General features: G+C 55.1%; 6 protein-coding genes across 6 annotated transcripts; 2 read left to right on the top strand and 4 right to left on the bottom strand.

Annotated features, from left to right (window-relative positions):
- Positions 1-22: 22 nt before the first annotated feature.
- On the bottom strand, positions 23-4,633 carry MONBRDRAFT_27567 (uncharacterized protein; the record flags this gene model as incomplete). Its single annotated transcript, XM_001747962.1, has 16 exons — positions 23-102; positions 198-303; positions 395-529; positions 685-795; positions 884-959; positions 1,046-1,112; positions 1,241-1,314; positions 1,395-1,643; positions 1,721-1,804; positions 1,927-2,381; positions 2,511-2,731; positions 2,811-2,927; positions 3,000-3,167; positions 3,292-3,666; positions 3,843-4,259; positions 4,354-4,633. 16 exons carry the CDS (start codon positions 4,631-4,633, stop codon positions 23-25), a joined length of 3,015 nt encoding a protein of 1,004 aa, XP_001748014.1.
- A 1,232-nt stretch (positions 4,634-5,865) lies between these two features.
- On the top strand, positions 5,866-8,898 carry MONBRDRAFT_27566 (uncharacterized protein; the record flags this gene model as incomplete). Its single annotated transcript, XM_001748038.1, has 3 exons — positions 5,866-7,851; positions 8,004-8,103; positions 8,189-8,898. 3 exons carry the CDS (start codon positions 5,866-5,868, stop codon positions 8,896-8,898), a joined length of 2,796 nt encoding a protein of 931 aa, XP_001748090.1.
- A 484-nt stretch (positions 8,899-9,382) lies between these two features.
- MONBRDRAFT_33488 (uncharacterized protein) lies at positions 9,383-14,043 on the bottom strand (the record flags this gene model as incomplete). Its single annotated transcript, XM_001747961.1, has 22 exons — positions 9,383-9,591; positions 9,657-9,726; positions 9,812-9,864; positions 9,939-10,245; positions 10,343-10,423; positions 10,552-10,698; positions 10,783-10,909; positions 11,009-11,061; positions 11,166-11,275; positions 11,362-11,429; positions 11,547-11,812; positions 11,955-12,053; positions 12,168-12,263; positions 12,409-12,615; positions 12,704-12,760; positions 12,861-12,935; positions 13,031-13,138; positions 13,261-13,317; positions 13,432-13,552; positions 13,646-13,725; positions 13,813-13,866; positions 13,975-14,043. 22 exons carry the CDS (start codon positions 14,041-14,043, stop codon positions 9,383-9,385), a joined length of 2,514 nt encoding a protein of 837 aa, XP_001748013.1.
- Positions 14,044-15,073: 1,030 nt separating this feature from the next.
- MONBRDRAFT_27564 (uncharacterized protein) lies at positions 15,074-18,899 on the bottom strand (the record flags this gene model as incomplete). The annotated part of the gene is made up of 4 exons (XM_001747960.1): positions 15,074-18,237; positions 18,333-18,477; positions 18,620-18,717; positions 18,881-18,899. The coding sequence occupies 4 exons, from the start codon at positions 18,897-18,899 to the stop codon at positions 15,074-15,076; spliced, it is 3,426 nt and encodes a 1,141-aa protein (XP_001748012.1).
- A 2,614-nt stretch (positions 18,900-21,513) lies between these two features.
- On the top strand, positions 21,514-24,256 carry MONBRDRAFT_33487 (uncharacterized protein). The gene is made up of 11 exons (XM_001748037.1): positions 21,514-21,869; positions 21,977-22,043; positions 22,143-22,245; positions 22,328-22,582; positions 22,722-22,773; positions 22,870-22,955; positions 23,052-23,228; positions 23,349-23,439; positions 23,547-23,667; positions 23,773-23,840; positions 23,944-24,256. The coding sequence occupies exons 1-11, from the start codon at positions 21,794-21,796 to the stop codon at positions 24,024-24,026; spliced, it is 1,179 nt and encodes a 392-aa protein (XP_001748089.1). The 5' UTR covers positions 21,514-21,793; the 3' UTR covers positions 24,027-24,256.
- A 172-nt stretch (positions 24,257-24,428) lies between these two features.
- MONBRDRAFT_10244 (uncharacterized protein) lies at positions 24,429-25,387 on the bottom strand (the record flags this gene model as incomplete). Its single annotated transcript, XM_001747959.1, has 3 exons — positions 24,429-24,644; positions 24,731-25,263; positions 25,363-25,387. The coding sequence occupies 3 exons, from the start codon at positions 25,385-25,387 to the stop codon at positions 24,429-24,431; spliced, it is 774 nt and encodes a 257-aa protein (XP_001748011.1).
- Between the last annotated feature and the right edge of the window lie 30 nt (positions 25,388-25,417).

The following is a 25,417-nucleotide window of genomic DNA, read 5'->3' as shown; positions in this document are numbered from 1 at the left end:
TAAAAGAAGAGGCCGTGCCAATTCAAAGTCTGAATGTGGTTTTGTCCAGCAAGACCAGCATGCGTCTGGCATCCAGTTCAAGAACATTACCCAGTCGCATGCCTGTGAAACAGTTGGTCCAAAAGATGAGTGCACCTGTCAAAGCAACCCTACTGGCCTTTTTTTTTTTTGCTCCAAGGAAACGGACGGGTACATACGTGGGCGTTCATCCTCTGTCTTGGTCAGCAAGTCTTCCAATTTGCATTCGGTGTGGAACAAGGCCTGGCGACCCTTGGGTCGCAAGCTCAATACCACATGGCCAATCTGCCACCGTGAGCAGCAAAGAGAACATCAAGCACAACGATGAGGGAACGGGGGTTTTAAGGCACTGCCCATCATCGCTGTTTGTTCCTACCGTCGGCATGGAGTAGACCAAGATAATGTTGTTGCGACCAGGGTCTGACTCGCGAGGAATCACAGCATCATTAGACCAAGTGATGATACGCTCCTTGTCCAGCTTGGTAAGCTTAAACTGATATGGTCCCAAACCCTAGTCACATGCAGGTAGATGCCACACCAGACCAACCCCGAGATTAGTGTTGACGGGAACCCAGGAATTGCACAGCTCACAGCTCACATGTCAATGTCAACCACAATGCCAGACGAAAAAGAAGCCGCTGGATGAGAGAGCACGACCATGTTTACCTTGGGAAGCATTTCATGCTGCGGGTAGCGGCGAGCCATCATGGAGCGCCGTTTCAACTGAACCTTGCCCACACTGACAAACTCCGTTGCCCATGACGAGCCCGAAATTGCCTGGAGATCAAGATTGCGGTTTTCCAGTCAATGCACGTGCTCGGTTGTGTTAACAACAAACGCTTCGAGTTGTGCGGTGCAAATGTACCTGGCCGCGAACATTTTCCAAATAATCTTGGTAGGCTTCGATCTTCTCGGTCAAGATGGCATAGATCTCACACACGCTAGCAAACAGGTATTTTGGTGATTAGCCCTCTCGTGTCATAACGCCCCTGACTCTACCCAGCAATCTGTTATTGACCGGCCCTACCTTTCAAACGCTGCCTTGGTCTTTTCGAGCTCTAGCTTGAGCAAACGCAGCTGCTTCACAGTAATGGCTACATGAAAAAGGCCGCCAAAGAGAAGGGGCAAGGGCAAAGCCCAGACGTAAAACAAATGTGAGGCGCGCGCTTCGATCATTAGCGTTGTCAAACCACCAACAGCGAGCTGGGCTTTGGCGACTGACATTGCATTTCAAGGGGCACTTGGCTGCTAGCAGCACTGCCACCACTGCCTCGGCGTGTGGAATACTCCACGGGACTGTTTGCGGCGAGAAAACGCGATGAGAAGAGAGGGAGACATTCGAACAAGAGCAAAAAAAGAAGGGTACTCCGACGGACCTGCTCAAAGCCAACTCCATCAGCAGATTGTTCTCGCGCGAGATTTTGGTTGGTGGCTCGCCTAGCTGCTGCAAGACTGCTCCCAGCGGGGAGCTCTTATCAAGCTGCAATTGAGACTGGTACTTCCACAACAAGGAATGCACCGTGTAGATCTCGTTGGGTGTGATCGAGATGCTATTGCTCAGGGACGCCAAAGCCGAAAGACGTTCCATCTGGTATTCGTGATCAAAGTCCTCCACCTCACACAGCCTATCAACACCCAGGTGGGCCCGTGAAGAAGAACGCAAGGCACCAAGATCATGGCATGATGCACGTGCGGCACGCACTGCAGCAGAAAGCGACCCAGACGTGAGCGTTGCTCGCGGATAAAGTCCTGCAAAATGGCAAGTGAGCCCGTGACCGATTTGGTTCTAATATTCCCATCATCATCAAGAGGAAAGGCACGGAGATAAGAGCAAAAAAGCAATGAGCTGCAACGCGATGGAGACTGATCTGAGCGTGACCAGAACCACGCAGAAAAGCAAAATCATACCCATTGGTGATGGCTTGCAAAACCTTGGCTATTTGTGTTAGGTTGCGGCGGATCAAGTTGGTCGGCTTGCGGTGAATGAGAGCAAAGGCCTCAGGAGAAATGATGGCTGGGTTGATGTAGCGCAGCATCATGAAGCCGCCCAAGAGAGAGACCAAGACCTCCTGTGAGGAGTCGGGAAACCGCTGAAGACACTCGGCGCGGATGGCCTTGCAGAGCCAGCGCAAGCCGTAAGGCACGGCCTCAACGTCTTCCACGATGGCTGAAACGAAGCGCGCCGTTAGTTCCCGCAGAGCACGGCTGCGCTCTTCGAGCACCTCCTGCACAGGTGCAGCTTTGAGAGCAGTGACCGGGTCGGTGACCCCTTCAGGCAGCCCGTGTTCCTTGGCAAGCTCATTGTAAATTTTGACGGGCTCTAAATCGAGTCCCAGACCCTTGAGTTCAAATACAAGCCCGACCTGCATGGCAAGAAGCAGGAAGAAGAGCGTGAGGGCATCTCCACTTGATCACAAGCATGCCAGGGTACTGAAAAGGCGCTTGATACGTGCAGCACAGGCGCTCCGCAGCACTCGAAACGCGTCACCAACCTGGCGAGCGAGAACATCCTTCAGGTACTGCTGACCGAGTCCACGGCGGGTGTAGGTAGTAATCATGCGGGACATGGCACTATTGTTGCGCATGACGCTGTTGATATCCTTGGCCGCGGCAAACTCAAGTTTGAAGGCATGCTGGAAGACGGACAGAAGCATGTGCTCCTCCTTCGGCTCAAAATTACCAAAGAGCGTGAACATGACTGTCTGCAGGAAGTCTGTGTCAAGAACCAGATTGAGCCAGGGTGTCACAACCACGCCAAATTGAAGCCAACGAATTGAGCAAGCCTGACGTACCATCAATCTCTGAGAGTGAGAGTTGACGTGAAAGGGTTGCAATGTAGGCAGCCTCATTTTGCAACAAGTAAAACAAGATGCCGTACTGCTGCTCCTTGCGCGAGGACATCAATTTACCTGTGCATAGGAAGAAAGTAGGTGTGAGCGAGCGAAGCATCCGTATGCGTGCGGCAAGACGCAAACACATACTGTTGTAAATACGAAAGTCGTAGGTTAGAAGCCGCGAGTCGATATCTTCAACGGAGATGCGGTGACGAATGAGCAGGCCAATGCTCTCGTCGAGGGTGCGCAGGTTTCGCTCAAGGCGGTAATTGATGTCACATTGTTCTGCAAGCTTGCGACGGAACATTTTGAGCTCTAAGATGTGGAGATCAGAGAGCAAGAAGTGAGTGGTGTGCCCCCTTTGAAACTGAGGCTGTTGCCAGTGACAATGACGTGCGCATTTGTAAGTGATTTGGCCCAGGGTGAGATATACACGAACCACGACGCGCTTTGAAGAAGGAGGTCAAGTCGCCTTCACAGATTTCATCATCATCGTGGCTGCTGCTGCGGGCGACACGAGCACCGGGTAACTCAACGTGACTGCTTGTGGAGAGACGGTTGGTGGAGCGGGGCGAGGTTGGCGTGGTAGCCTCGGCGAGTTGGGGCAGGCTAAAGTCGGCATCAACGGCAATGATGGTCGTCCGACGTTTGTTGGCTGTGATTGAAAGGAGGGAAGCCAAATGCTCCTGCGTGCCCGACCCATGCAGCAGCTTGCGCATGGGCCCTGCATCAGCCGTGGATAGCGTTTTGCTGCGCATGATGCTTGAAGTGCGGCGAATGCGCTCCCGGTCCAGATTGGGCATGCTCTTGGTGCCTGATGACGGTGATGATGGTAGAACCCCCACAGTGGCACAGGTGCATGCATGCGATTGTACGCACAGAGAGTGTGTGTGAGTGAGAGCGCATACTGGGCAAAAACTCCACTTGGGAAGGCATCAAAAGCAGGCACTGCAAACCATGTGGCTCAGGAGCATGTGCTGAAGGACATACGTTCGCGAGAGTTGGGTGACTCGGAGGCGTCGTCCTCTTCCGCAGTTTGCTCATCATCGTCGCTCTCAGGGACCTCATCACCTTGCTCGGGAGCGGAGCGACTGCTGGATACCTCCCGACGACGGGCTTGCGATACTGGATGCAGCTGTTCCTGTGCGACAAACTTGTTTTGCTCAGGGCTGCTGGTGGTCATGGCGGCCAGTGCCTGTGCCGGTGTGGGTGGGGCATCATGCGCGTCGCTTCGCCAAGCGTCATCTTCAAGGGCGGCCGCCGCCACATCCTCAGACGTGATGTTGAGATACATGAGAAAGTCCTCGGAAAGCTCCAAGTTGAAGGCATCGGAAAGACGCTTGGGCACCATGTTGCGGCGTGGGCGGTCATCCGCAAAGTCTGGCAGACCATCAAGGTCCACGCCGTCTGCACAAGACCATGAAAGAACATGTGATTATGTGATCAGAAAGGAAGCAAGACAAACTTTTGAGTCCAACAACCTCAGACCATGCATGCCTACCGTCCAGGTCTGACTGCTGAGGCTGAGCTTGGTGCTCATGAGCCTCACCATCGACCACGCTCTCGTTGTGATCAAAGCCATCCAACTGGAGCACCATCTTCCGTTGGCTCCCCTCACTTTGAGGTGCGAGGAAGCGCGTGCAATCCGAAGCGTGAGTTGCTAGCAGGGATTGTGGCGCGCGCACAACGCACATTAGACCCATGAATGTGTACCTTGAAGTGGCGGCCAGGTCGCGCCAGATGGGCCGGGCTTGGGGTTGGCCCAAGCTGATCGAGTCCATGTTTGACGGTGGGAATGCACAATCGATTGTTTGAGGATTGTGTTCCAAACGGGAATTTGTTGTTGCACAAGCCCTTCACGCCCCGCGCCCAGCTCGTTTCCAGCAAAACCAATGTAGAGAAGGCGAGGCGGTCAGCCAAGCACGTATGGGGACTTGGCGGGGGGCGGGGGAGTTCATGCAAGGATGTGGCTCGAACGGAAAAGGCAGTGCGCAGTGCTTCGCAGAGCAGAAGCAAGGGAAATGGTGGTCAAACGCCCCCGCTGTGGTCATTCCTTGAGGGAGACCACGTCAATGCTGCGGCACAAGCCAAGAAATCGTTGTGGTAATTGAGAGTCGTGCACTTCAAACGAGCTTGGCTCTTGATTCGATCGCCAAAGCACACCAAAAGATGCTGACTGCGGTCATGACATAGCAGCGGACACCTGCGCAAACCATTCCGGGGCCCAGCTGGCAGCGCCATATCGCTGACATCTGGCGTACGAGTTTCCAGAAGGACCAACCGTGACCTGCTCAATCAACCACGACCATGCATCATACTACTCTTATCAGGTCTGGTCCATCTCAACCCGCTGTCAGCCCTGCCCCTTTTCCTGGCTGCCGGTGCCCCTGCCATCGTCTCCGTCTGTGCGTCTGTGTGTGTGTGTGAGTGGGAGAGAGAGAGAGAGACACACACACACACAAGCAGGAGATTACGTAATACATCTGAATGCTGACAAATGACGACTTCACTGCAATTGGGATCACAATTGGTAGCAGAAGAAAGTGTTGAGAACGATTGTTGATAACATTATAATCTCAAAAGGATCTCCTTTTCAGGAGAAGATGCAGCAGTTGGATGAGAAGATGAAGACGCCAAGCCAGCCCCTGACTTGAAACGTGCGGGCTTCAGATTAGAAATAGCCGCAGCTGAACCGAAAGGGCATCCTTGTGTGGACAAGTCACACCGGTGCTGCCTGCTCCCTGCTCCCGGCTGCCTGCTCCCTGCTCCCTGCTCCCTGCTCCCTGCTCGCTGCTGCCTGGCATTGAACCCAACAGGGCACCAGTAAGAAGATCTGCTTTTCGATGATCAGCAGCTTTACGTGCTGCTGCTTGCTGCTGTGGCAGGGTCGGTGCTTGGCTTTTCATCTCCGTTTTGGAAGCCCGCCGACCCGCCCGATCCCTCTGCAAAGTGGGAGGCTTTAAGTTGCCGGCACGGCCTTCTTGAAGGATTTAGATCAGCCACAATCGATCTCATGGCCCAAACAACGGCCGCATCGAGCGCCGACGCCGACGCTGGCGTGGAGGAGCCTGAACTCCTGTCAGACAGCGAAGACGAGTTTATGTCAGCCTGCTCCGACCTCAGCAGTGATGAAGAGGAAGGCGACGAGGTCGATGGTGATTCACCCTCTGGGGATGATGCTGATCCTAATACTGGTGACACTTTTGATCGTAGCTCTGGTGTCGGGGCTGATGATACCATTTTTAAGACCCCAGCCGCTCGCCGCAGTACCCACGGCTCATCTCGCGAGGGGAGCCGGCGCCGGCGCTCTCGTGATCCCGATCATGGAGAACCGCGCCGCATCAGTTTTAACTCGGACATTTTGCAGCTAGATGACGACGCTGCCGACTCGTGGCTGGATCTGCCCCCACCAGGCAGCCACCTGGATCGCACTCGCTCCCCCAGCTTGACCAGCGAAATGCTCGAGCAACTCACCCTCGAGTCCCAGCGGAGCCATTCTGGCCTCGACATTGTTGAAGAGGTGGAGGAGGTCGTGCCCATGCCAGCCTCGGCCTCCCATGCAGCCGCTGCCCTCCGAGCCACTACTCCTCGTCAAATGGTTCATTCCGCTCCGCCCACGGTCTTGCCCGAAAAAACACAAACTAACACTGGGCCGGCTGACGACAGTTCTAGCCCAGCCCCCGTCGCCCCGGCCCGCCGCCGCAAGACCAGTCAGCGTCAACAAGCTGGGGTCACGGCTTCCAGTCCAGCAAATTCCGACAACCACAGCTCCCGTTCTAAACCCACTCCTCGCGTGCTCACGTTACTTCCCCCAGCTTCCGATGCACCCGCCCCTGTGGCACCGCCTCGCCGACGCCGTCAGAAGAGCACGGATACTGCCGTAGCACATGATTCTACGACAAGTCTCGACAGCGGCAATCAGACGCCCCTTGGAGCCTCCATGTCAGCCGATCCGCTCGGATCAGCCGAAGCGCTCTCAAGAAGCGTTGCCGAAACGCCTGTCGACCCCACACCCACCGTGAGCCTGGGCAGCAGCCTTGACCAACCATCTGAAAGCGTGCCCGAGCTAGGGTCGGCTGCCAAGACGACTGCAAGGGCGGCTACTAAATCTTTTCCCGTCTGCCCTACTGGCAGCGATGAGGACTTGAGCAATGTGGCTGTCCTACCGCGCACCGCATCGGGACGCGTCATGTCGGATGACGATGTCCTTCGTCGCGTTCGCCTCAAATGCTTGGACACGGGTGAAATCATGACCCTCGCCGAGGCGGACGCCATCCTCCCCAAAATGCTGAGCCCACTAGCGCTGCAAGTCATCCGGCGTACCAATGAACTCAACCTCTCACGCACGCCTTCCACAGACGCTGTCGATCCCGACAATGAGGATGGCACGTCCTCCACAACCCGCTCTCGGGTGAAGCGCGCCCTGTCACGCGCCAAAACCTCGGTTTCCAACGCCAAAAACCGTGCCCTGCGGCGGCTGCAGGACGCACGTGAGAACCGCAACTCGCTTGATGACGCAGACGGACTGACCAAAGTCAGCTCCCACGTCAAAGACCGCCCACGCGTCTTTCGTTACGTACGCATGACCCAGGATATCCCGGCGGGCCATCAGGGCTCGATCTGGGCCATGCGCTTCAGTGCTGACGGCCGACTCATGGCCACGGCTGGTCAGGATCGTCTCGTGCGCGTCTGGGTAGTACAAGAGCACTTTGAGGCTATGCACGCGAAGCTTCTCAAGGAAACTGCCGATCCCAGCTTTCGCACTAAGGATTTTGGGCCCGCCTCAGAATCGGACGTCTTCCACCCCACGCCGCTGCTCGAGCTACATGGACATACGGCCGATGTCCTTGACGTATGCTGGGCGCCTTCGGAGGAAAATCACGTCCTCCTCTCTTCCAGCATGGACATGACAGTGCGTCTGTGGCATTTGCGCCGCTCCAGCCCCGTGGCCACGTTTACACATAGCGATTTTGTCACCGCCCTAGCCTTTCATCCCAAGGTGCGTCCTGTTATCTCCTCATCTCCTGCCAAGCATGATATTTTTCAAGATGTGTGTGTGTCCGAGGTGTCTTGTCTGCTGCTGTGGCCGTGCCTTGTGGTTGTGTGATCTTGACATTTGCCTAACCTTTCCGATTGGTGACAATAAACCAGAATGAGATGTATTTTTTGAGTGGCTCGCTTGACGGCAAGCTTCGGTTGTGGAACATCATGCAACGCAAGGTGGTTCATGAGGCTGAAGTTACGGGTGGTGGTATGTGCCTTGAGCCTGGGCGACATCGCAATAAAACATGGGGTTATATCTTACAATTTGTGACCTTGCCCACCACACACTATAGAAAGCAACCTTGTGACGGCAGCCACCTTCTGCAAGGATGGTAGCTATGTTGTGGCCGGCACATATGATGGGCGCTGCGTCTTCTTCAAGACCGCCGCCAAAATGCGCTACCACACACAATTGCAGCTCATGCCGGGCAAGAAGAAGCGTTGCAAAGTCAGCGGCATCATGCCTTCGCATGATCAGCGCCAGCTCCTTATCACCACAAATGATTCGCGTCTTCGTGTGTTTGATCTCTCCGACCTGTCTCTCGTCTGCAAGTACAAAGGCTTCACCAATCATAGCTCACAGATTGCAGCCTCCTTCAGGTACTGCGATGCCCCCCAAACCCCACCCCCTTCCATACTGGCCATCCCCACACCACGCCTTTTTACCGCTTACAATCTCACACGGCCCTCGCTTGTGGACATGCCGTGCTTGTCTTTTACCAATAGTTCCAATGGCGCCTATATCGTCTGCGGCTCTGAAGACCAACGCATTTACCTGTGGGAGTGCCACCGTGATCCGCCAGCTAACAATCGACGCTGGCGTCGCGACAAGAATGGCGAGTACTACGCCTTTGCTGCTCAAGCAGCCGTGACGACCGTGGCCACCTTTGGCTCCAGCCAGCTCCAGGCCATCACGAATAGCATCACCATTGTCTCGGCTGACTTGACTGGCGCTATTCGTGTTCATGTCAACGTGCCCAGAGCAGACTCTCTCAAACGATGAAAAGCGTACCTGTAGATGAATCAGCGCGCAAATGCTCTTGGTCCCCGCTCTTTGAAATTTTTCTCGTGTGTTTGCGTGCCCCGTGTGTGGCCAACCAATATGGGGGCATCAACTCTCTGTCCGTGCACCTGTTTGGCTGTCCGGCTGGATGTTTCTGACCGATTATGTGCCTAACTGTCCAGGTGCTTGTTTGCCTGTTTGCCTGTCTGCCCGTGAGTGAGTGAAAGTGCGGTCTTGCACTGTTCCTTGCACCTGCTCATCATGGTAGTCCACCATTCTCCCGCCGCGCGGGGAATAGAAAGAATTGAACATGTTTGATGGAAAACGAAAAACAGAACAAGCACAATTTGCATGCAATCAGTTGTTTTTCTTTGTACATCCGGATGTACCAATACCTTGTCATGAATTGGAGCTGGCTCAGCTTTTGCCCAAAAAAAAAAAAAAGGAGGGGGGAGGGAGAAGAGTGCTGCAACAAGTCTGCAATTTAACGACCTGTCTTGAAAGAAAAGCTCTTGTGCACAGACTTGCGTGTCTTGCTACCATTGTCCCTTTTGGATTTCTGAGCAAAGCACCATTGGGTTTTGAGCGATTCAACCAAAGTTGGTGGCGGTGATCGCGACATCCCCAAACTAACCTTGGGTTTGGATTCGCCTAATGCCATGGGATTCACTTGTGCTCGTGCGGCAGAGGATCCTGCAAAGGCCGGGGTAGATGAGTTGAAAGGGTGGCCGCCCACATGGCAGAACTTGCCAACAAACCTTGAGCAAATTCTTCGCCCGAAGTTGTGTAAGCGTAACGTTTCACATCGGCTGCCTGAACCGTCTTCTTCTGTCAAGAGTTGTCCCAATTGAGATCCGGCCGAGCTAGAGTCATGAGCATAGGATTGTTCGAGCGAGCAAGCAAATAAACATACCAGAGACTTGTCCTGCTTCGGGTGCTTGCCCTTCTTGGAAGGCTGCTCATCACCTGGGATTGGGCACGCGTCAAAGAGCCTGGATTAATATCAGCACACCACTCTGATCCCACGACGGTGATAATACCTTGCTCTGGAGGAGAAGCGTTGAGCCGATCAGCAAGTGCCACAATATCCAGGTCGTCATCACTATCGTTGATGGCAATGGCCGACGCTCGATTCGTCCCGGCGCTTGACTCGTCAGGAACGGCGTTTGAACCCGCGGTGCTTTCGTCTGCCCCGGCTGCAGCATCGGTCGCCTTCTGACGCAAAGCTTCCAAACGAGCTTCATAGTCTTTTGCATGATCCAGCGCCCCGCGATGCTCTTCTGGCACCTCCGTAAAAATGCGCTCGGAGCCGAGAGAAGCAAGAACTTCAGCCGCCAACTTGCGGCCCTAAATAGACGGGGATACCATGCCAGGCCGGGGTCATTGACTGTTGCTGAAAATGTCAAGAGCGCAGCCTAAAAGCCTCAACGGCAAATCAATATACCTTGTACTGAGACTTGGCAACCGGTGCACTTGCGGGCACAGCAAACGTGAGTGAAGGCTTGCGGAAAAGGTGACCGTGGTCCTACCAAGAGCCATCCCCAAAGCATCAATGAGCCTCAAAGCCGATCACGAGGGAAAAAATATAACAGCATAACAGGATTACAAAACTAAGATGCTGTTCGAAACAAAAAAAGCTTCGACCCGTCTGACCTGGGCACCGAGGAATTGCTTGTCAAATCGATGCACACGACGGACGGTTTCCTCGTGGCCACCGTGGAAATCGGTGGCATCTGCAGCATAAAATCGGTTGCTGCTCGCCATCATGGCGTGAATGGCCTCACCCTTGGTGAGAATAATCTGCAGCCAACGCGTCAGGCGAGCGGTCATGGCAGACGGCAAAAGTGCACAATTCAAGGCAAGACGAGCTGGGATCCGACTCACGTCCTGAATGAGTTGAACATTGACGCGCACAAGCGGTGGGATGGGCTGGCAACAGGCTAGAATTTGGCCTGTTTCTGTCGGCGCTCGAGAGGCAAGCTCCAGTAACATGTGATCCGGTAACACATAGCTGTTGGTGTTGCACAAGGATAAGATGACCGCCCCAAATCAATCAGATATCAGCAAAGCATGGCGGTTAGGTAAGGTAAACATGAGGACGATCGCATACCGGGGGCTCTCATCCTCGTCGCGTGCGACCTGGTCGCGCCAGGCATGCAAGGCCTATCAGCAGAAATGATTCGTGAGAGGTTACAGCAAAGATAATCATGGCCGGCCAGCGAATCGATGGATGCCCGATTCGAAAACAAGAATGTGCGTGCGCGCACCATAAAGAGCTCGACGGCCGAGGGCACGAGGCTGCGGCTCATGCGGTTCAGTGCATCTTCGGCCGTGGCCTGCGAGTAGAAAGGCTTTTCATACCGCTGCAAGCAGAGTTCTATCGGTTTGCGTGGCACCGAGTCAGTCCTTGCACGCGAAAATATGATGAGATGGGCTCACAAGCAGTGGAGTCCCAAGGCGGACCTTTGCTGCGTTGATAAACGGCACGAAGCAGATTGGCTTGCTCGTTGCCTTGCGCCAAGAGCTCCGAGCTATCCCGTGACCAAACCAGGACGTTGTAGAGTGAGGAATGGAGCATGAAAACACCAGCGACTCTTAGGTGGAACGAACAAGAAGGGCAAAGGGGGATCAGGCTGAACGTCACGCACTGCAATCGATCGTAGATGTACAACAGAAAATGGGTGTCGCAGCGTGCGTAGTGAAGCATCTCCTCAGAAAGAGGGCGGACTCGCCAGTCGGCCAGCTGGTACTTTTTGTCGGCCTTGAAATTGCAGTAATGTTGCAGGAGCCAGGCCAGCGAATGGCGAGGAAAGTTCAAAACACGGGTGGCTTGTCCCGTATCAAACATGTTCACGATATAGAGGCTGTGGTCTCGCTGTAGCCACAAGATGTCGCTATCTGCTCCATGCAACACCTGGGTTGCCATATGTTCGACAGTCACGGCCGAGGTGGAAAGCAGCAAAACGGGTGAGCTCAAACCACAGCTTGTTTCGCCAACCACCATGCATTTTCAAACCACCTCTTGTCGCCAAGCCCAGATGAGCAGGTACACCCACCTTGAGAATGGCAGGATCAGCAAAGATGACGTTGAGCAACTTGAGGTCATCACGCAAGGCAAGCGTGTCAATCAGGTAATCTTCGCTGCGCGTCGACAGCTAAGGAGACGGAGCAAGCAAAAAAAAAAAAGGGGGATGGCACGTTCCAATCAGGCATGGCTGCAGGATCGACAACTTCTTGATTGCAGGCCTTGGAATGGCGCTGATACGAACCTGCATCAGGCACGTAAAGCCTTGATAGGTGCGATAACTGTGCGCCTCAAGATCAATGGCAAGTTCAGAAACGCTTTTGAGTCGCTCAATCAAGCCCTATTCGGAGAGTTACCGACATGAAGCACATGTCAATGCAGTATGCGACGAGCACGGTGGGGCACTGCTCGCGCGCAGGTGGAGCATCGTGTGCGCAGCGTCAGTTCTCAGAAGAACGCTTGTGTTAGGTCAGGCTCAAACGTACAACGAGCGCCTCTCGTGTGCCAACCCAGGTGCAAGTCGTTTGCTCGAGGTCACCATAGAGTCGCTCTTCGTGCGGTTGAAGCTGGTGTTGTGGCACCTCAAATTCGTTGAGCTCTGTCAAGTAGGGATGTGGGCAATATGTGTCAAAGCCAGTGTTTGCTTGATCCCGCAGGCCCAGTTTCTCCAAGTGGTCGACCATCAATGAGTCCTAGTTGAGCCGGAGGCCCAGGTCACGATTGGATAAGCTTAGAACCCACACCGGTTCACGAGCTGGCTATAGTACACGCTAAACTCACCGCTTCGCCACCCGTGGAAGTGCTTCCCACAGGCACAAGGGTCAGGTCCAGTGGAGCCTGAGGAGAAGAACATAAAAAGTTGAGAAGCTCAATGAAGATCGCGTGTCTCTCTGTATGTCCTTTGCAATCGGAAAGCTTCACAGGCAGAGATACAAACCGAAGCATGGGGCTTTTCCACCAGTCGGGGTACAAAGGGCGTTGCGGAGTTATCCACGGGCACTTGGAACCGAAGCTGTACCCGAGATGATAGAGAACATGATATGTGAGGTCGGTCGGTGGCCGGGCGGCATGCACATCTGAGAAGGTAGGGATAAGGCCAATGCGCACCTGTGGGCGCTGCACGTTTTGTGCATGCATGACGGTGACTGCATTGCGCGCCGAGCTTTGATTCCAAGCACCGGAGCGACGTTGCAGAGTGGTGCTGGAGGTGCTTGACTATGGTTTAAATAAACAGGCGAGGAACGAGGTATCGACCAGCGCCAACACGTATCAGGACACGTGTATCGGAGATGGGGTCTTCCAGAACAATCAAAGGTTGAGAATGGGCGCTGCCTTACCTTGAGAGCCTGTCGCTCTTTCTCCCGAGCGCCGAGGACCTCATCACAAGCGATATCCTGTGTGTCCCAGAAAAATATTCGAGAGAAATTCACAAAAGGGTGGGGAAACAAATGAGCATCGAGCAAGACGGCGTGCTGCGGTGGTTGAGCAAAACATGGTAAAGGACGAACCACGCGCTCATAGACTGCATCAAGTGATGTGGATAGGGCATCGTGAATATCGTCCAAATCTGAAGGCAGGCCGGCAGCCACTCCACCTTCTGGTCCAATGGCGTCCAAGGAGGCGTGCAACCTAGCCGAAGGAGACATCATGAGATGACGGCTAAGCACAAGGAAGCATAACTTGGCCATCTGATTCTAGCGGGCAGATGCAGTGCAGGCGTACAGGCGAGCGAGGCGGTCTTGGAGCTTGATGGCCCGTTCCTTAAAGCCGGCTTCCATCATGTGAAAGTCATGATCATGGTTCTAGCTCAGGCCACAGGGCAAATCGAAAGAGTGGTCAGGAAGGCGCAACCCAACCAGCAACACCAGAGCGACAGCCCCCAATCTGACCTTAGGCAGCTGATGGCTGGCCTTGGTACCAGTAATCAAGGCCGAAGACAAGGCCTGCAGAAAAGGCATGAGATGCAGCACAAGATGCAGCACAAGATGCAGCACAAGATGCAGCGTGAGTCGGTCGTGGCTCGCGCGCGGTGCACGACTGAGAAGGCGTACCGTGTTGAAGTCCTCAAACGTCGCATGACCAGGCACAAAGGCATCATGGAAGTCGGCCTGGACATCCATTGCCGCGGCTCCTGGTTCTACGACGCCACCAGTTTGAATCAAGCACCGCCGCAGCAAGGGCGGGTGAGGGAAGACGAGATGAACGAGACCAGAGGCATTGCGACCGTCAAAGGAGAGTACGGCCCAGGCTGTCTGAAACAGACCTCGTTAAAGGAAAAGCAAACAGGAAATATCCACACCAGGCCACCACAACTTCGAAGAAGGTCTCGCGATGCACCGCCTGCGCTGCCGTTTCACGTCGACAGCTCAAAGGCGAAAAGAGGGAGAGAAGTGGCGTTCACACGTGTGATGCAGAAAAGACGCATTGTCAGCGTTTTTTTTTTTTGTGTGAGTGTGTGTGTTGTGTGATCGTCCTCACTTTCCTTTGTTCTCTCTCTTTTTCATGTTTTTTAACCTTTTTTTCCCTTTTTTTTCCGTCTCAGCCGCTCGCTTTCCCGTGCTCCTTCTTCTACCCCTGCTTGAGCTTTCATGCGTTCGAGGAGGTAGGCTTCTCACACGAGTTTATAGAGATATTGTAGTTTGCTTTTCTTTATGTCTTGCTTGCTTAAGGTTCGTTTATTCAGTTCGGTCGCGCGTCTGGAGAGACATGAGATGGGATTGGGCGCCATACGCGTGAAAAAAACGTGCTCAAATGTGGCATGTTCCACGGGCACACGTTCCTACGGCATGGCAGTCATAGCCTTGTGGGCTCGGGTTTGACCATTTCAAAGTTCGATTTCAAGGCATGACAATCATTGGAAATAAATGAAGCAGATGATGATAACATTATTCTCTTGGAGCTCAGGAGTATGATATCGGATGATGGTCTCATGATGTGATACGTCTATGGGCGCGAATAATGTGCACCCTCACCGCAGGTCTCTGTGTCAAGGAGCTGGCCTGATGTGGTGGGGTAAGTAGGAGAATGGGTCACGCACACGTGTGCTGTGATGGTGGCCATGATAATAATAAGATGAAATAATAAAATGAGATCACACGGAGAGGTCTAGCAATGTACGAGGCAGCGCGGGCGCGTGGCGCCTTCAGATCCTCAGGACCAGGCAGGGATGGCAGCAGGGGTGGTAGCAGGATGGTACTCGGCAACCAAGTCCGCCTCCAAATCCTGATGCGAGAGCCGAGCGGCACTCAAGGGGACGGGTGCCGAGGCACGGGACAGTAGCGATGAGGTGTCGGCATGGCTAAGCCTTTCATCGCGAGATGAGCTTCGGTGGCGGGGCAAGGTGGGCTCAGAGACCACAGAGCCTGCTTCGCGGTCCTCTTGCCCGGGATTTGTTCGAGAGGAGCGGCGACGAAAAATGCTTCTTCGAATAAAATCCACCAAGGCAGAGCTGCGCCTGCGTCGCTGCGGTGGGCTGTGGGTATCACTGCTTGTGGAGGGCCGTGGGGCCGTGCGCTCTCCTTCGGAGCGGGCACGCTTCACGCGGGTCAAGGTGTGTTGGTCGAACATGGACTGACGCATTTGATCATCCAGTAGGGTGCACACAGGCAAGGCAACCTTTGCGTCGGCGACGCGGACACGGATGGTCACGTGGCGCTGGGCCTGGCGTTGATGCGGCGCGGGCTCAAACGAGAATTCTGAGCTTGAGACGTTCAGAACGTCATACCATTCCTGCGCGTTGAGCTGACACTCGACAGTCTGTGCGTCATCGGCCGCGGAGGATGGCGCGTGCGAATTGCCTGGTTGTGGCTGTTGTCGCTGCTTTCGGTGATGCAGCGTTTGGGCCAGCACCACGTAGCGAAGCGTGTCTTGATGCAACTCATCGACGGTGGGAATTCGGAAGCCGTGCTGGTACAAGCTGTACGCACACCAGGTTGCCCACTCTTCCAGGGGCAGGTAGAGGTCGTACGGTGCTCGCTCGGGCGTGGGTACCTCCCCATTTCGGCTGATGTTGAAGAAGAGCAGATGCGATAGATCGAAAAAATCAAAGTCGGCAAAGTACTTGTGCAAAAACCCAGCCACAAAAGCGTTGAGGCTAATGACTTGACCCACACCCTCAATCTGTTGACAAAAATGGGAGCGAAATTGCGGGTGGGGGTTCTTGAAAGCATCGCGGCAGTGCAAAAAGTAGATGCACGTTTGGGTGAGCAGTTGACGAGCAGGGGCGGTGAGGACGCGATGCTCCTGAAGAGCCATGGCCACGACTTGCTGTTCCGAGCATCCAGGTCTGTCGCACGACTCGAGGGCTTGGCACTTGCAGGTGCGGGCGTAGGCCGGTTCGGCCAGCACCTCTTTGAGCAGCTGATGCAAGCCCAGGGGTGTAGAGTACTCGATGGCTTGTTGAGCCCGCTCGCATGCCAAGGCCCGCTCCTTGAGTCGCTGGCCAAAAATGGGGTCTTGGAAAAGACGATGGTTGCCGTAGCACTCGATGCAGCGCTGCAAAAAGTGAGCCGGGGGGCTGAGCGCGGTCAGGCGCACAGGCGGCTCGATTCCAAAGAAGCCGGCAGCGGTAAACGTGTCGCTGTCCGTTTTTGCGCCAGAGCCGTTGATGTCGAGATCAAAGTCGTAACCCATGCCACCGGCAATGTTGCGAAAGGCAAAGACGGCCTCGAGCGCCATGGTGCCGTAGACCACTTGTCGCGAGGGCACGGGCCGGTTGGTGGTCAAGTAGTGGACATTGCGGGCGGCGGGCAAAAGCTGGTGCGAGCGGTACTTGTTTTGCACATGTTTATTGCCAATGCGGGCCAGATTGGCCAGAAGGACGGCCGAGGAGGCATGCCCAATGGCGGCACCAACGGTGCAGACGCTGCACCACGCGCCATCGGCGCCGTTGGCCAGGCACATGAGCTGCGCCGTGTCAGCAGCTCCCCACTGTTCGTGAATGTGGGTGAGAAGAAGGCCATCGAGCTGGTTCTCGTCTTGTTGAAACTTGGACACCCAGCCCGCGCTGTCCATGGTGTCACGCAAAAGACGAGTCCAATAGCCAAGCTCGGAGGGCAGGAAGTCACCCATGGGGTCTTCATACATGAGACCAATCAAGCAGTTCTGCTCGTGCGTTGCGGCCAGGGCAGCCACAAAGCGAAAGAGGCGATCGGGGCAGCGGAGGATGGCAATGGGAAAGTCGCGCAGGTTGACAAAGATTTTCGGCTTGATTCCCTTTTTGCAACAGGGAAGAATGTGCCTCTGAATGACGAAGCTGACGGCTGAAGCGTAACGGAGGGCAATGGCGTGCTCAATCTCAATGGCAATGTCCCGGGGCACATCAGCTGCGCTATGCAGGCTCTCAAAGTCAAGCCGATCGTAAATTTCGTTCCAGCGAAACTCGGGTTGGAGTAGGTGGTCAAGCATCATGATGCGGGCAAGGTCGACCTCGACAATCATATTGTGAAAGCCGAGGTCGATAGATTTTTGGAGGGTAATGGGCGCATCTTCGTCGTTGACGTAGATGTGGCCGGCCGAGGAGATGGTGTCGGCAAGCTCACAAAAGACGAAACAGCGTTCAAGGGGATCAATGTCCGGGCCCGCATAGTCTTGAGACGGCATGCGCTGGGGGAGGTTGGCGGCATTGTAGTACTCGTCGCGAAGATAAGCCATAAAGTCTTCGTCGACACGCCACTCGGGTCCCAGACTGGCGACGATGGTGTAATTGAAGTTGCAGGCGTGAACCCAGCGAAAGATTTCGCGCTTTTTGGAAACGGAGTGACCATGTACGGCCCCAACAACCGTCTCGCGCAGCGAGTTGTCAAGAATGAAGACGTTCATCTCTCGCAGACGTCGTCGAACTTCGCGATCATGAATTTGCTCTGGGTCAATGGGGGGGCAGCGGGCGGCGGCTGCATCCATACGCTTGAGGATATCACGGCCGATGCAGTTGCTCATGACGCGGGTTGAGGGGGTTCGCGAGAAGGCGGAGGTATGGGCGGAGTCGATGGGGAGGCTGGTTTGCAGGAGGGTAGAAACGGGGACGGGCGTGGTGGGAGGGGTGGCAAAGGGTGTTCCGGCTGAAGCGCTGGCGGTGCGGGTGGCGCTCGAGGTGCGCGAGACAGGCCGGGTAAAGAGCAGATCGTTGAGAGCACTTCTGGCATGGGGTGTGTTGGGCTGGCGCAGGCTTGATGTGGGGTTGACGGCGGAGGTGAGGTTGTCATAGAGCAACTCGCTGTTGGCGCTGGCAGAGCGGCGATGGCCTCGCGAGCGGGTACTTGAGGCGGTGGGTGGCATCAGGCCAGAGCTAGGCTCGAGCATATCTTCAAAGCCAACTACGCAAAGCGCGGCAAGCGGCAGCCACGATGAGGCACATGGCTTTGGAGTTTGGTGGTTCCCCAGGAGCCAATGCGGATGTTTGAGGACGTACAGCGTTCGCCGTTCTCGGTGATGAGCGCATGGTGGGCAACAGCTTGTGGGGTGGAGGAGGGGCCGAGGCTGATGGTATCTTCAATATGATAGGCCCGAGGAAATCCCCACACTTGAGTGGGCTGTGAAGATGACGCACTGGGATCCTATCACGAATTGTCAAGCGTCACGGCCGAGTCAGACTGTCCCAGGCAGGGTGCGTCTGGGGCAGTACAGGTATGGATCGGGTATGTGCCGCGCGGGCAGCAACAAAGGCGGCAGGGGCCTCGATGTGTGACGAGAACGTACCCGACGATGAGGTGAGGCAGTAGAGGGGGAAGCGCTGGTATCCATCACGTCGGTCAGAGGGTCAGGCCGCATGCGCACACGCCGATGTGGATTTTTGTCTGAGAGTTGGGATGTATGGCCGGGCACACACACGAGGGGCAGGGGTTAGATGACTTTTAGATGAGATGGGTGGGGCCTGAGGTGGGGCAGAGGGGAAGCAGCCAGATGTCGAAGGCCTTTGGCCTGATTGGACAAGGCTTCGTGGTGGACGTCGGGACGTACGGGACTCGTGTGGAGGCATGCTTGCGTTGGCGCTGGCGGTGCTGTTGTGGGTCGGGGTTTGCTCTTGTATCGAAAAACATGGGCCAGCGAGCAAGCGGGCAGAGGTGGCGGTCAGATCAGATCGGATAGGTGTGGGGGCTGGCGAGTGATTCGGGGCGACGAGGAACGGGGGTAAAATGAAACTCACCATCATCCACTTCTCGGATGCTGGCCAGCGGTGGAGGGGGTTGTACGACGATGCGACGGGATGGTGTTCTTCCCGCTGCTGGGGGAGATGTGGGTGGGGAAGCAGAGGCCGAGGGGGAGGGGGAAGCCATGGCGACACTTGTGTGGGTGTTGCAATGCCGTCAGCAACGGGGGTCTCGGGGAGACTGAGCCTGGTGGTAGGTGTGAGGCGAGGGGAGGCTATGCAATGGCCGGGCCGGTGGTAACGAAAAGAAGAACGAGGGCAACGCTGCCCACCCAGACGAAGGAAAGGCAGCGAGCTGGGCGCGCGTGCAGACGATCAATGGTGCCCCGAGATTGAAAGCACCGGTGGGGCGGGGCGGCCTCTGTGGTTGTTCTCTGTTGCAGCAGCAACAGCAGCAGGGGGTCGTGTGTGTTGATGTTTTGATTGGCTGGCTTGTTGATGTTCCCGGACGGCGAGCGCACAGCAAGGTGTGGTCGGGCCCGACCACGATCGGAGAGGGCGTAAAACGACACACGATCCGAGTGGTACAAAAGCAAACGCGCAAATGGTAAAATAAGATGCAGCAAAAAGGAAAATCGTGCGGGTTGGGGCTTGCAAGTGGCGACTTGATTGACACGCAGCCACACAGCGCAGACAACGCGCCAAGAGAGGACCTCAACGCGTCGCGTTCACTTCTGTGCCAATGTTAGCGTGTGCAGATCCACCGCGCAAAGCCAGAACAAACCGTGAGGCGCTCCCTGCCCGTACCTTGCCCCTGCACCCTTTTCGTTCCGCCAAGTGTGTGTGTGTGTGTGTGTGTGTGTGTGTGTGTGTGTGTGGAAGCGAAGCAATCCATCCAGAGCCCCAACCAAATCATCAAGGAGCGGAAAAGTGGATACATGGCGATCCCAGCCACGACGGTACAATCATTGTCAAAAGTATGTCAAAAGTGTGTCAAACAGGTATAAAAGTGTATCAAAAGTGTGTCAAACAGGTATAAAAGTGTGTGGAAAGTGTAACTAGTGCAACGTCACAAGGCGTAACATTGTCAAGGAACCGGTTGGTTGATTGTACCGTAATTCAGAGTCAGCCAAAAGAGGAAGGAAAAAGAAACGGGCATCAACTGTTTTGAACGGAAAACACACACTCGAGCAGGGAGAGACATCGACGAGCGGACCGGGACAGGCTCCTGTCCTTCTGTCTGGTGGGCCGAGGAACGAGAGGGACATGTTCTCCCAACACCAACGCATGCGCACACGTTCAAGTAGACGTCATCACGTTGGCAAGGCTGCTGCAAGAAATTCGAGTGGACGTGGATCTGGTCGTGCTGGTACGCAACAAGCACGCGTTTCAACGCGTCGGACGTCGTGTGAGTTTGTTTGGTCGATCAACAGAACAGGCAGGGTTCAGGGAATGTCCTACTTCATCAACGTTAGCGACGCGTGCCAAACCTAGAGGCGGGGGTTGTCGTTGTCTTGTTCCTTCTGAAGGCCAGCCACAAAAACGGCCAATCGCCACCATGCTTGCAATTCCTTCCCCGACGCAAAGGCTTTTTGAAACGTGATGGTGAAGCACGTAGCACCTGAACAAGAAAAGTCGACCACCAAAGATCCCATACTGATCCCATGCGTGTTCCTTGAGACCCTTGACCACCGACAGCTGCCTTTGGCTTTGTACGTGTTTGGTCGCCAGAGCACATACAGTCCTCCATAGGCGTTTTGGACAAGCGCGCACAGATTCTGCTGGCGTGTCGAAATTCCGGTGCAAAGTGTCCTGGGAGGCTAGTAAATGGGGTAAGCGGGGTGCCGCTGGGCATGTTGATTTCAGAGAACGCCGAGCTGGTCGAGACCGGTCGAGGCCAATTCAGTCTCACGGTCGCTGGCAGGCGCCGACCAAGTTCAGAGCTCCATTGGGCGCCCTCACACACAACGCAAGAAAGGCGTGCTCATCACGCTTTAAAATCTTGATTGGCCATCCAAACTGTCATGCCAACACCAGCAAACGTGCGGTGACAAGACGCAGCAGCAGCAGAGGGGACGCGCGTTCATCGGTTCTACAAAAATCATTGTTTCTGCCAGCAAGCGCGAATCCGAAAACAATTCAAGTTGGCGTGCGTAAAACCTTGTCCGCAGGTCGCCACACAATACCCTGAAAATACTTTTGCATCGCGCAGTTCAGATCAACACCCATTTACTCCTCTTCACCTGGTCGCTGTGCAAACAACCTTGCGCACCAGCACCAATGCCCCGATGACCGATGACGCGATGACCAGATGTTAGAGACGTCACAGCTGTTCTCGATGACATTGGAATACAGAAGTTCTAAACAACAATTGTCACCACCTTAAAAATTCTGACAACTGCTTCGGCGTCATCACACTTGGTACGTCGCCGAATGTCAGCATTCATCATTCCATTACCAAATGTCTGTCTTTATTTTGTTTGTTTTCTCTCTCTCTCTCTCATTCTCTCACACACGGCGCACACTCGGAACATCAACGGCAGCGGCGGGACGACGGTGACCACCACTGGACCTGTTGCAGCTCTTGCGCGGCGGCTCCTGAGAACATCAAAAGGGCATAAAATACAAACAAGTCTTGTTGACAAGCAGGCTCTCGTTCAAGCCTCGGTCTGCATTGAGTTTATCTGCAGCTCGGGTGCTTTGTCCCCGCCCCCTTCCCATTACACCTTTCTTCCTTGGCGCGGCTCGACTCCAGGGCTGCAATCCCCTCAAGAACCAGCAGCATGACGGCTCCCGTGGTTCAGAATCAAGCCATGTACCAGAATGTCACGGATGAGGAAGCCATGACGACTGTCTCTGGTACATACAACCGTCTCAGTCCGCGCACGCTCGTGCATGCCGACGTGCCAGCGCATCGCAAGTGCACATCTCACTGCTGCCGTCCTGTATGCTTGCTCGCATGCCAGACAAACCCCCATACATGCACGGCAAGATTAGCCGCGAAGAGGTCGATGCTCTTGTGCGCAGCAATGGGTATGCTTGTTCAGCTTTTGATGTCCCGCGTGGTGCTGCGCATCTGGCTCCGACGCCTCAAGGCCTGACTTGCCATTTTCATGGTCGGTATACTGATAGTTTCTCTGAGGGACTGTTCCTGGTGCGCGAGAGCGCACGCACACCAGGAGACTATGCCCTTTCAGTCGTGGCTCAAGGCAAACTTCAGCACTTTAAAATCTCGGTACAAGTTTCATCGCTCACGCCTTTAGGTCGAATCACATCTTCTCCAACTCGCCTCACCCCTGGCTCACCCACCTGCATAGCGCAAGACAGGCCTGTACCGCATTGATGACGGCCCTGGATTTGGCTCATTGGATGAGCTGGTTCAATTTTACCGCAACCCAGATGACCGCCTGCCCACCGTCCTTGTTCGCTTCTGTGCCAGCACGGTCTCAGCCAGCGAGTTGCAACAATATCAAAACCATTGGAACGCCTCTCTGCCCACGGCCGGTGGCATCACCGCAGGCATGGCCCGCATGAGCACAACTGCACCTGCTGCCAGTAGCCCCGCTTCTGTGGTCAGTTCCGAACTTTGTGTTCCTTCAATAACTTTGCGCCTTTCCACCTCGTTTCTTATCGTATCGACCTCTTGCCCACACCACGTCCCCCATCCTTATTCTGTCATGGCGCGGCACTTCATTGCGACGGGCTTGGCAGATTCCGGTGGGTGTGGAAGGCCCCTATGCTGCCAGTCCACTGATGAATCCAGGTATGCGACCCTCAGCCTGCCCCCAGCCCCCTGCCTGAGCTCGAAGCTCGATGACGTCTCATTTCCAACCCCAACCCACATGGTACTTGTCTCCAGATGGCCGGATGGTCAACCCGCCTGCACCTAGCGCTGCACCATCAGCAGCTGTCCAGCAAGGCATCAACGTGCAGGAGCGTGAGGGCGTAAGTTCCGTCAACTGGTATATGTGGCTGCAAGAACGAGACGGTCTGGGTCGCCACCGCCCGTTGCTCACCTTGCTATTTGATCCTACCGACCAGTTTCGCAACATTCCTCGCGTCAAGGAGTGGTTTGATCGTGACGATCAGATTCAGCAAGTTGACATCAAAATCAAAGAGGAAGAGACCAAGAAGCCTGCCGACTTGCAAAACGCCGCCGCTGATCGCGCTGATGAGCACATGAAAATGCTTTCTGAAGCTGCACTTGCCGAGGAGAAGGTCTGTCCGCTCGCTCTACCCCACTTTTGCCTCCAGTTCACATCGAACGCGTGGCTCGTGCGCAGCTTGCGGTCCAGCTCGGCTGACCCTGCCCCTTCATGCTCTCCCTTCTGTTGACAGATGTATCTCGTATGGATCAACGACCACTTGGAGCAGGTGGGCATGTCCCCCGTGTCTGATCTTACCGACTCTCTGAAGAACGGTGTGGCAGGTAAGTTTTTTTCCCCTCGTTTTCTCTGGAAACAGAGCAGCGCACAGGCGACGGCCACCCACAACGTGCATGCTAGCTCTCAATGTTACCCGCATCTCGTTGCACAGTGATCAAAGCACTCGAGTCAGTGAGTAAGGAGACCGGCATCAAACCACCTCACTTCCACAAGAATCCTCGAGCCTTTCCACAAGAGATTGACAACTGGAACATTGTCATCAAGTATATGCGGTCTGTTGCTTGCCTCGGAAAACACCGCAGCAGGCAGATTCATTGCGACTGGTGGCCAGCACTCACACGTCTCGTGTCTGGTTTTTGATATCCCATGCATGATAGGAAACTTGGCATTCCCGTGGACGAGGAGGGCACGGGCGAGGAATACGTCGCCCCGCTCGACCCAGCTGGTATGCCAAGCGTATCGCAGCCCCATCACGCTCAAGCCACTACCATCTGCAACTTGCGCACACATTTAACATGCCACCCTCCGTTCGCCCGCCTTTGCCGTAGCATTGCACAATGCCGACCGCCGCGAGATGTTGAAGCTCTTCTCAAAGCTGCTCATGTATGAGGCCAGCCTGAGTCCTTTTTAAAGCAATCCTTTTTTCCCCAACGCTATTTGGGCGGCCTTGGCGTCGATGCTTCCGCTGGTCGCGTCTGATATTGTTCATGTGGTGTGTTCTTGGGCAAGTTTGTGTATGTGGGTGCAGATGTTGCGCCGTGTGTGTCATGGATATCCCGTGGGATATGCATCTTTGACTCTGGTTTCAATGAAGTATTACTATGATTTGTCGCGTTCACAAGCAAATAAGAAACCGAAACCGCAACAGGAGAAATGACAAAACCAACGAGTTCACATGTCAAGTACGAACGAATGGTGATGGTGGGTGTCGAGTCGTTTAAAGCCGCAAGTGTGAGCGGTTTGTGGCTCAGCAGATACAAAAGGCACGCCATTGTGTGCTGTACAAGCATGCGCATCGGCAAGGTGGGTCGGCTCAAGCCAGGTGGCGCCGGCGCCAGACAAGCCAGGCCACACCGGCCACCAGCGTGGCTCCGGCCAGGTATGGGAGCCAGGTCGGAGCGCCACAGGTCGGAGCTGCAGCAGCAGCCACCCGCGCACACTGCGTCTCGTTGGGCATGAAATTGGGCTCGCGTTCAGCTCTTTGCTGTCGAACTTCAGTTATCATGGGCTCGTACAGTTGATGGAACGACTGCCAGCGTAAGGCAGTGGCAACGTGAGAGGGAGGCGAAAAAGGTCTGGGCTAAGCAAAGCGAGGCTGTTCCGAGCAAAACGTACTTGGAGCAGATCAACCTCAGTAATCTCCTCAAGCAGGGCGTGAATGTGGGGAGGCCGGGGCTGGATGTGCGTGAGCAGGTCACAGTACAGCTCGACGGTGGAAAACGCAAGGAAGCAATAGAGCTCGCGTTCGCGCTCGGGGGTGGCAAGGATTTCGGCCCAAAACGTCTGGTTACCACGGGCATGTAGCTGCAGGAAAAGGAAGACAAAGGTCAAGCGCATGCGCTTCTTCACCATGATCGCAGCCTTGACCGGGGAATCGAGGATGAGGGCTTGTCGCGACTGCTCCAGCTCCTCGCGCGCCTTTTGCTTCGTCAAGTCAAAGTGGATTGGTGGCAGTCGGATTGGCGCCAGTCGCAGCAAGAAGCTGGGGCAGACCGACTCCAGCTGCTGCTTGGCCCTCGTCACATACTCCACCATGATGCTTGACAGCCGAAAAAGCCCGAAAACGCGCTCCCCGCGAACTGTGAGGTGACGCGACACCCGCCACTGATTCACGGAATCTCGAGTCTGACAAAATCTAGAAATTTTGACTGCAGACACAGAAAGGCACACATTCAACACACAGAGAGACAGACGGGACCGAGCTTGAGCCCCGAGCCCGTCTCGCACTTTGCGGTGTGTGTTCTTACCTGTTGGCGAGGCGGTGGTGTGCATGCCATATCCCTGGGGTGTTCTGTGTAGCAG

This window comes from Monosiga brevicollis, genomic scaffold (genome assembly GCF_000002865.3).
Source record: "Monosiga brevicollis MX1 MONBRscaffold_20 genomic scaffold, whole genome shotgun sequence".
NCBI lineage: Eukaryota > Choanoflagellata > Craspedida > Salpingoecidae > Monosiga > Monosiga brevicollis.
This window is presented reverse-complemented; position numbering and strand designations above follow the sequence as displayed.

What these genes read in the sequence shown, in the direction of transcription:
- MONBRDRAFT_33487 (XM_001748037.1), top strand. Translation starts at nt 21,794, where the DNA reads ATGACGGCTCCCGTGGTTCAGAATCAAGCCATGTACCAGAATGTCACG. An exon ending in CAGTCCACTGATGAATCCAG is followed by an intron (nt 22,774 to 22,869) that starts GTATGCGACCCT and finishes ACTTGTCTCCAG; the next exon opens with ATGGCCGGATGGTCAACCCG. An exon ending in ACGTGCAGGAGCGTGAGGGC is followed by an intron (nt 22,956 to 23,051) that starts GTAAGTTCCGTC and finishes CCTACCGACCAG; the next exon opens with TTTCGCAACATTCCTCGCGT.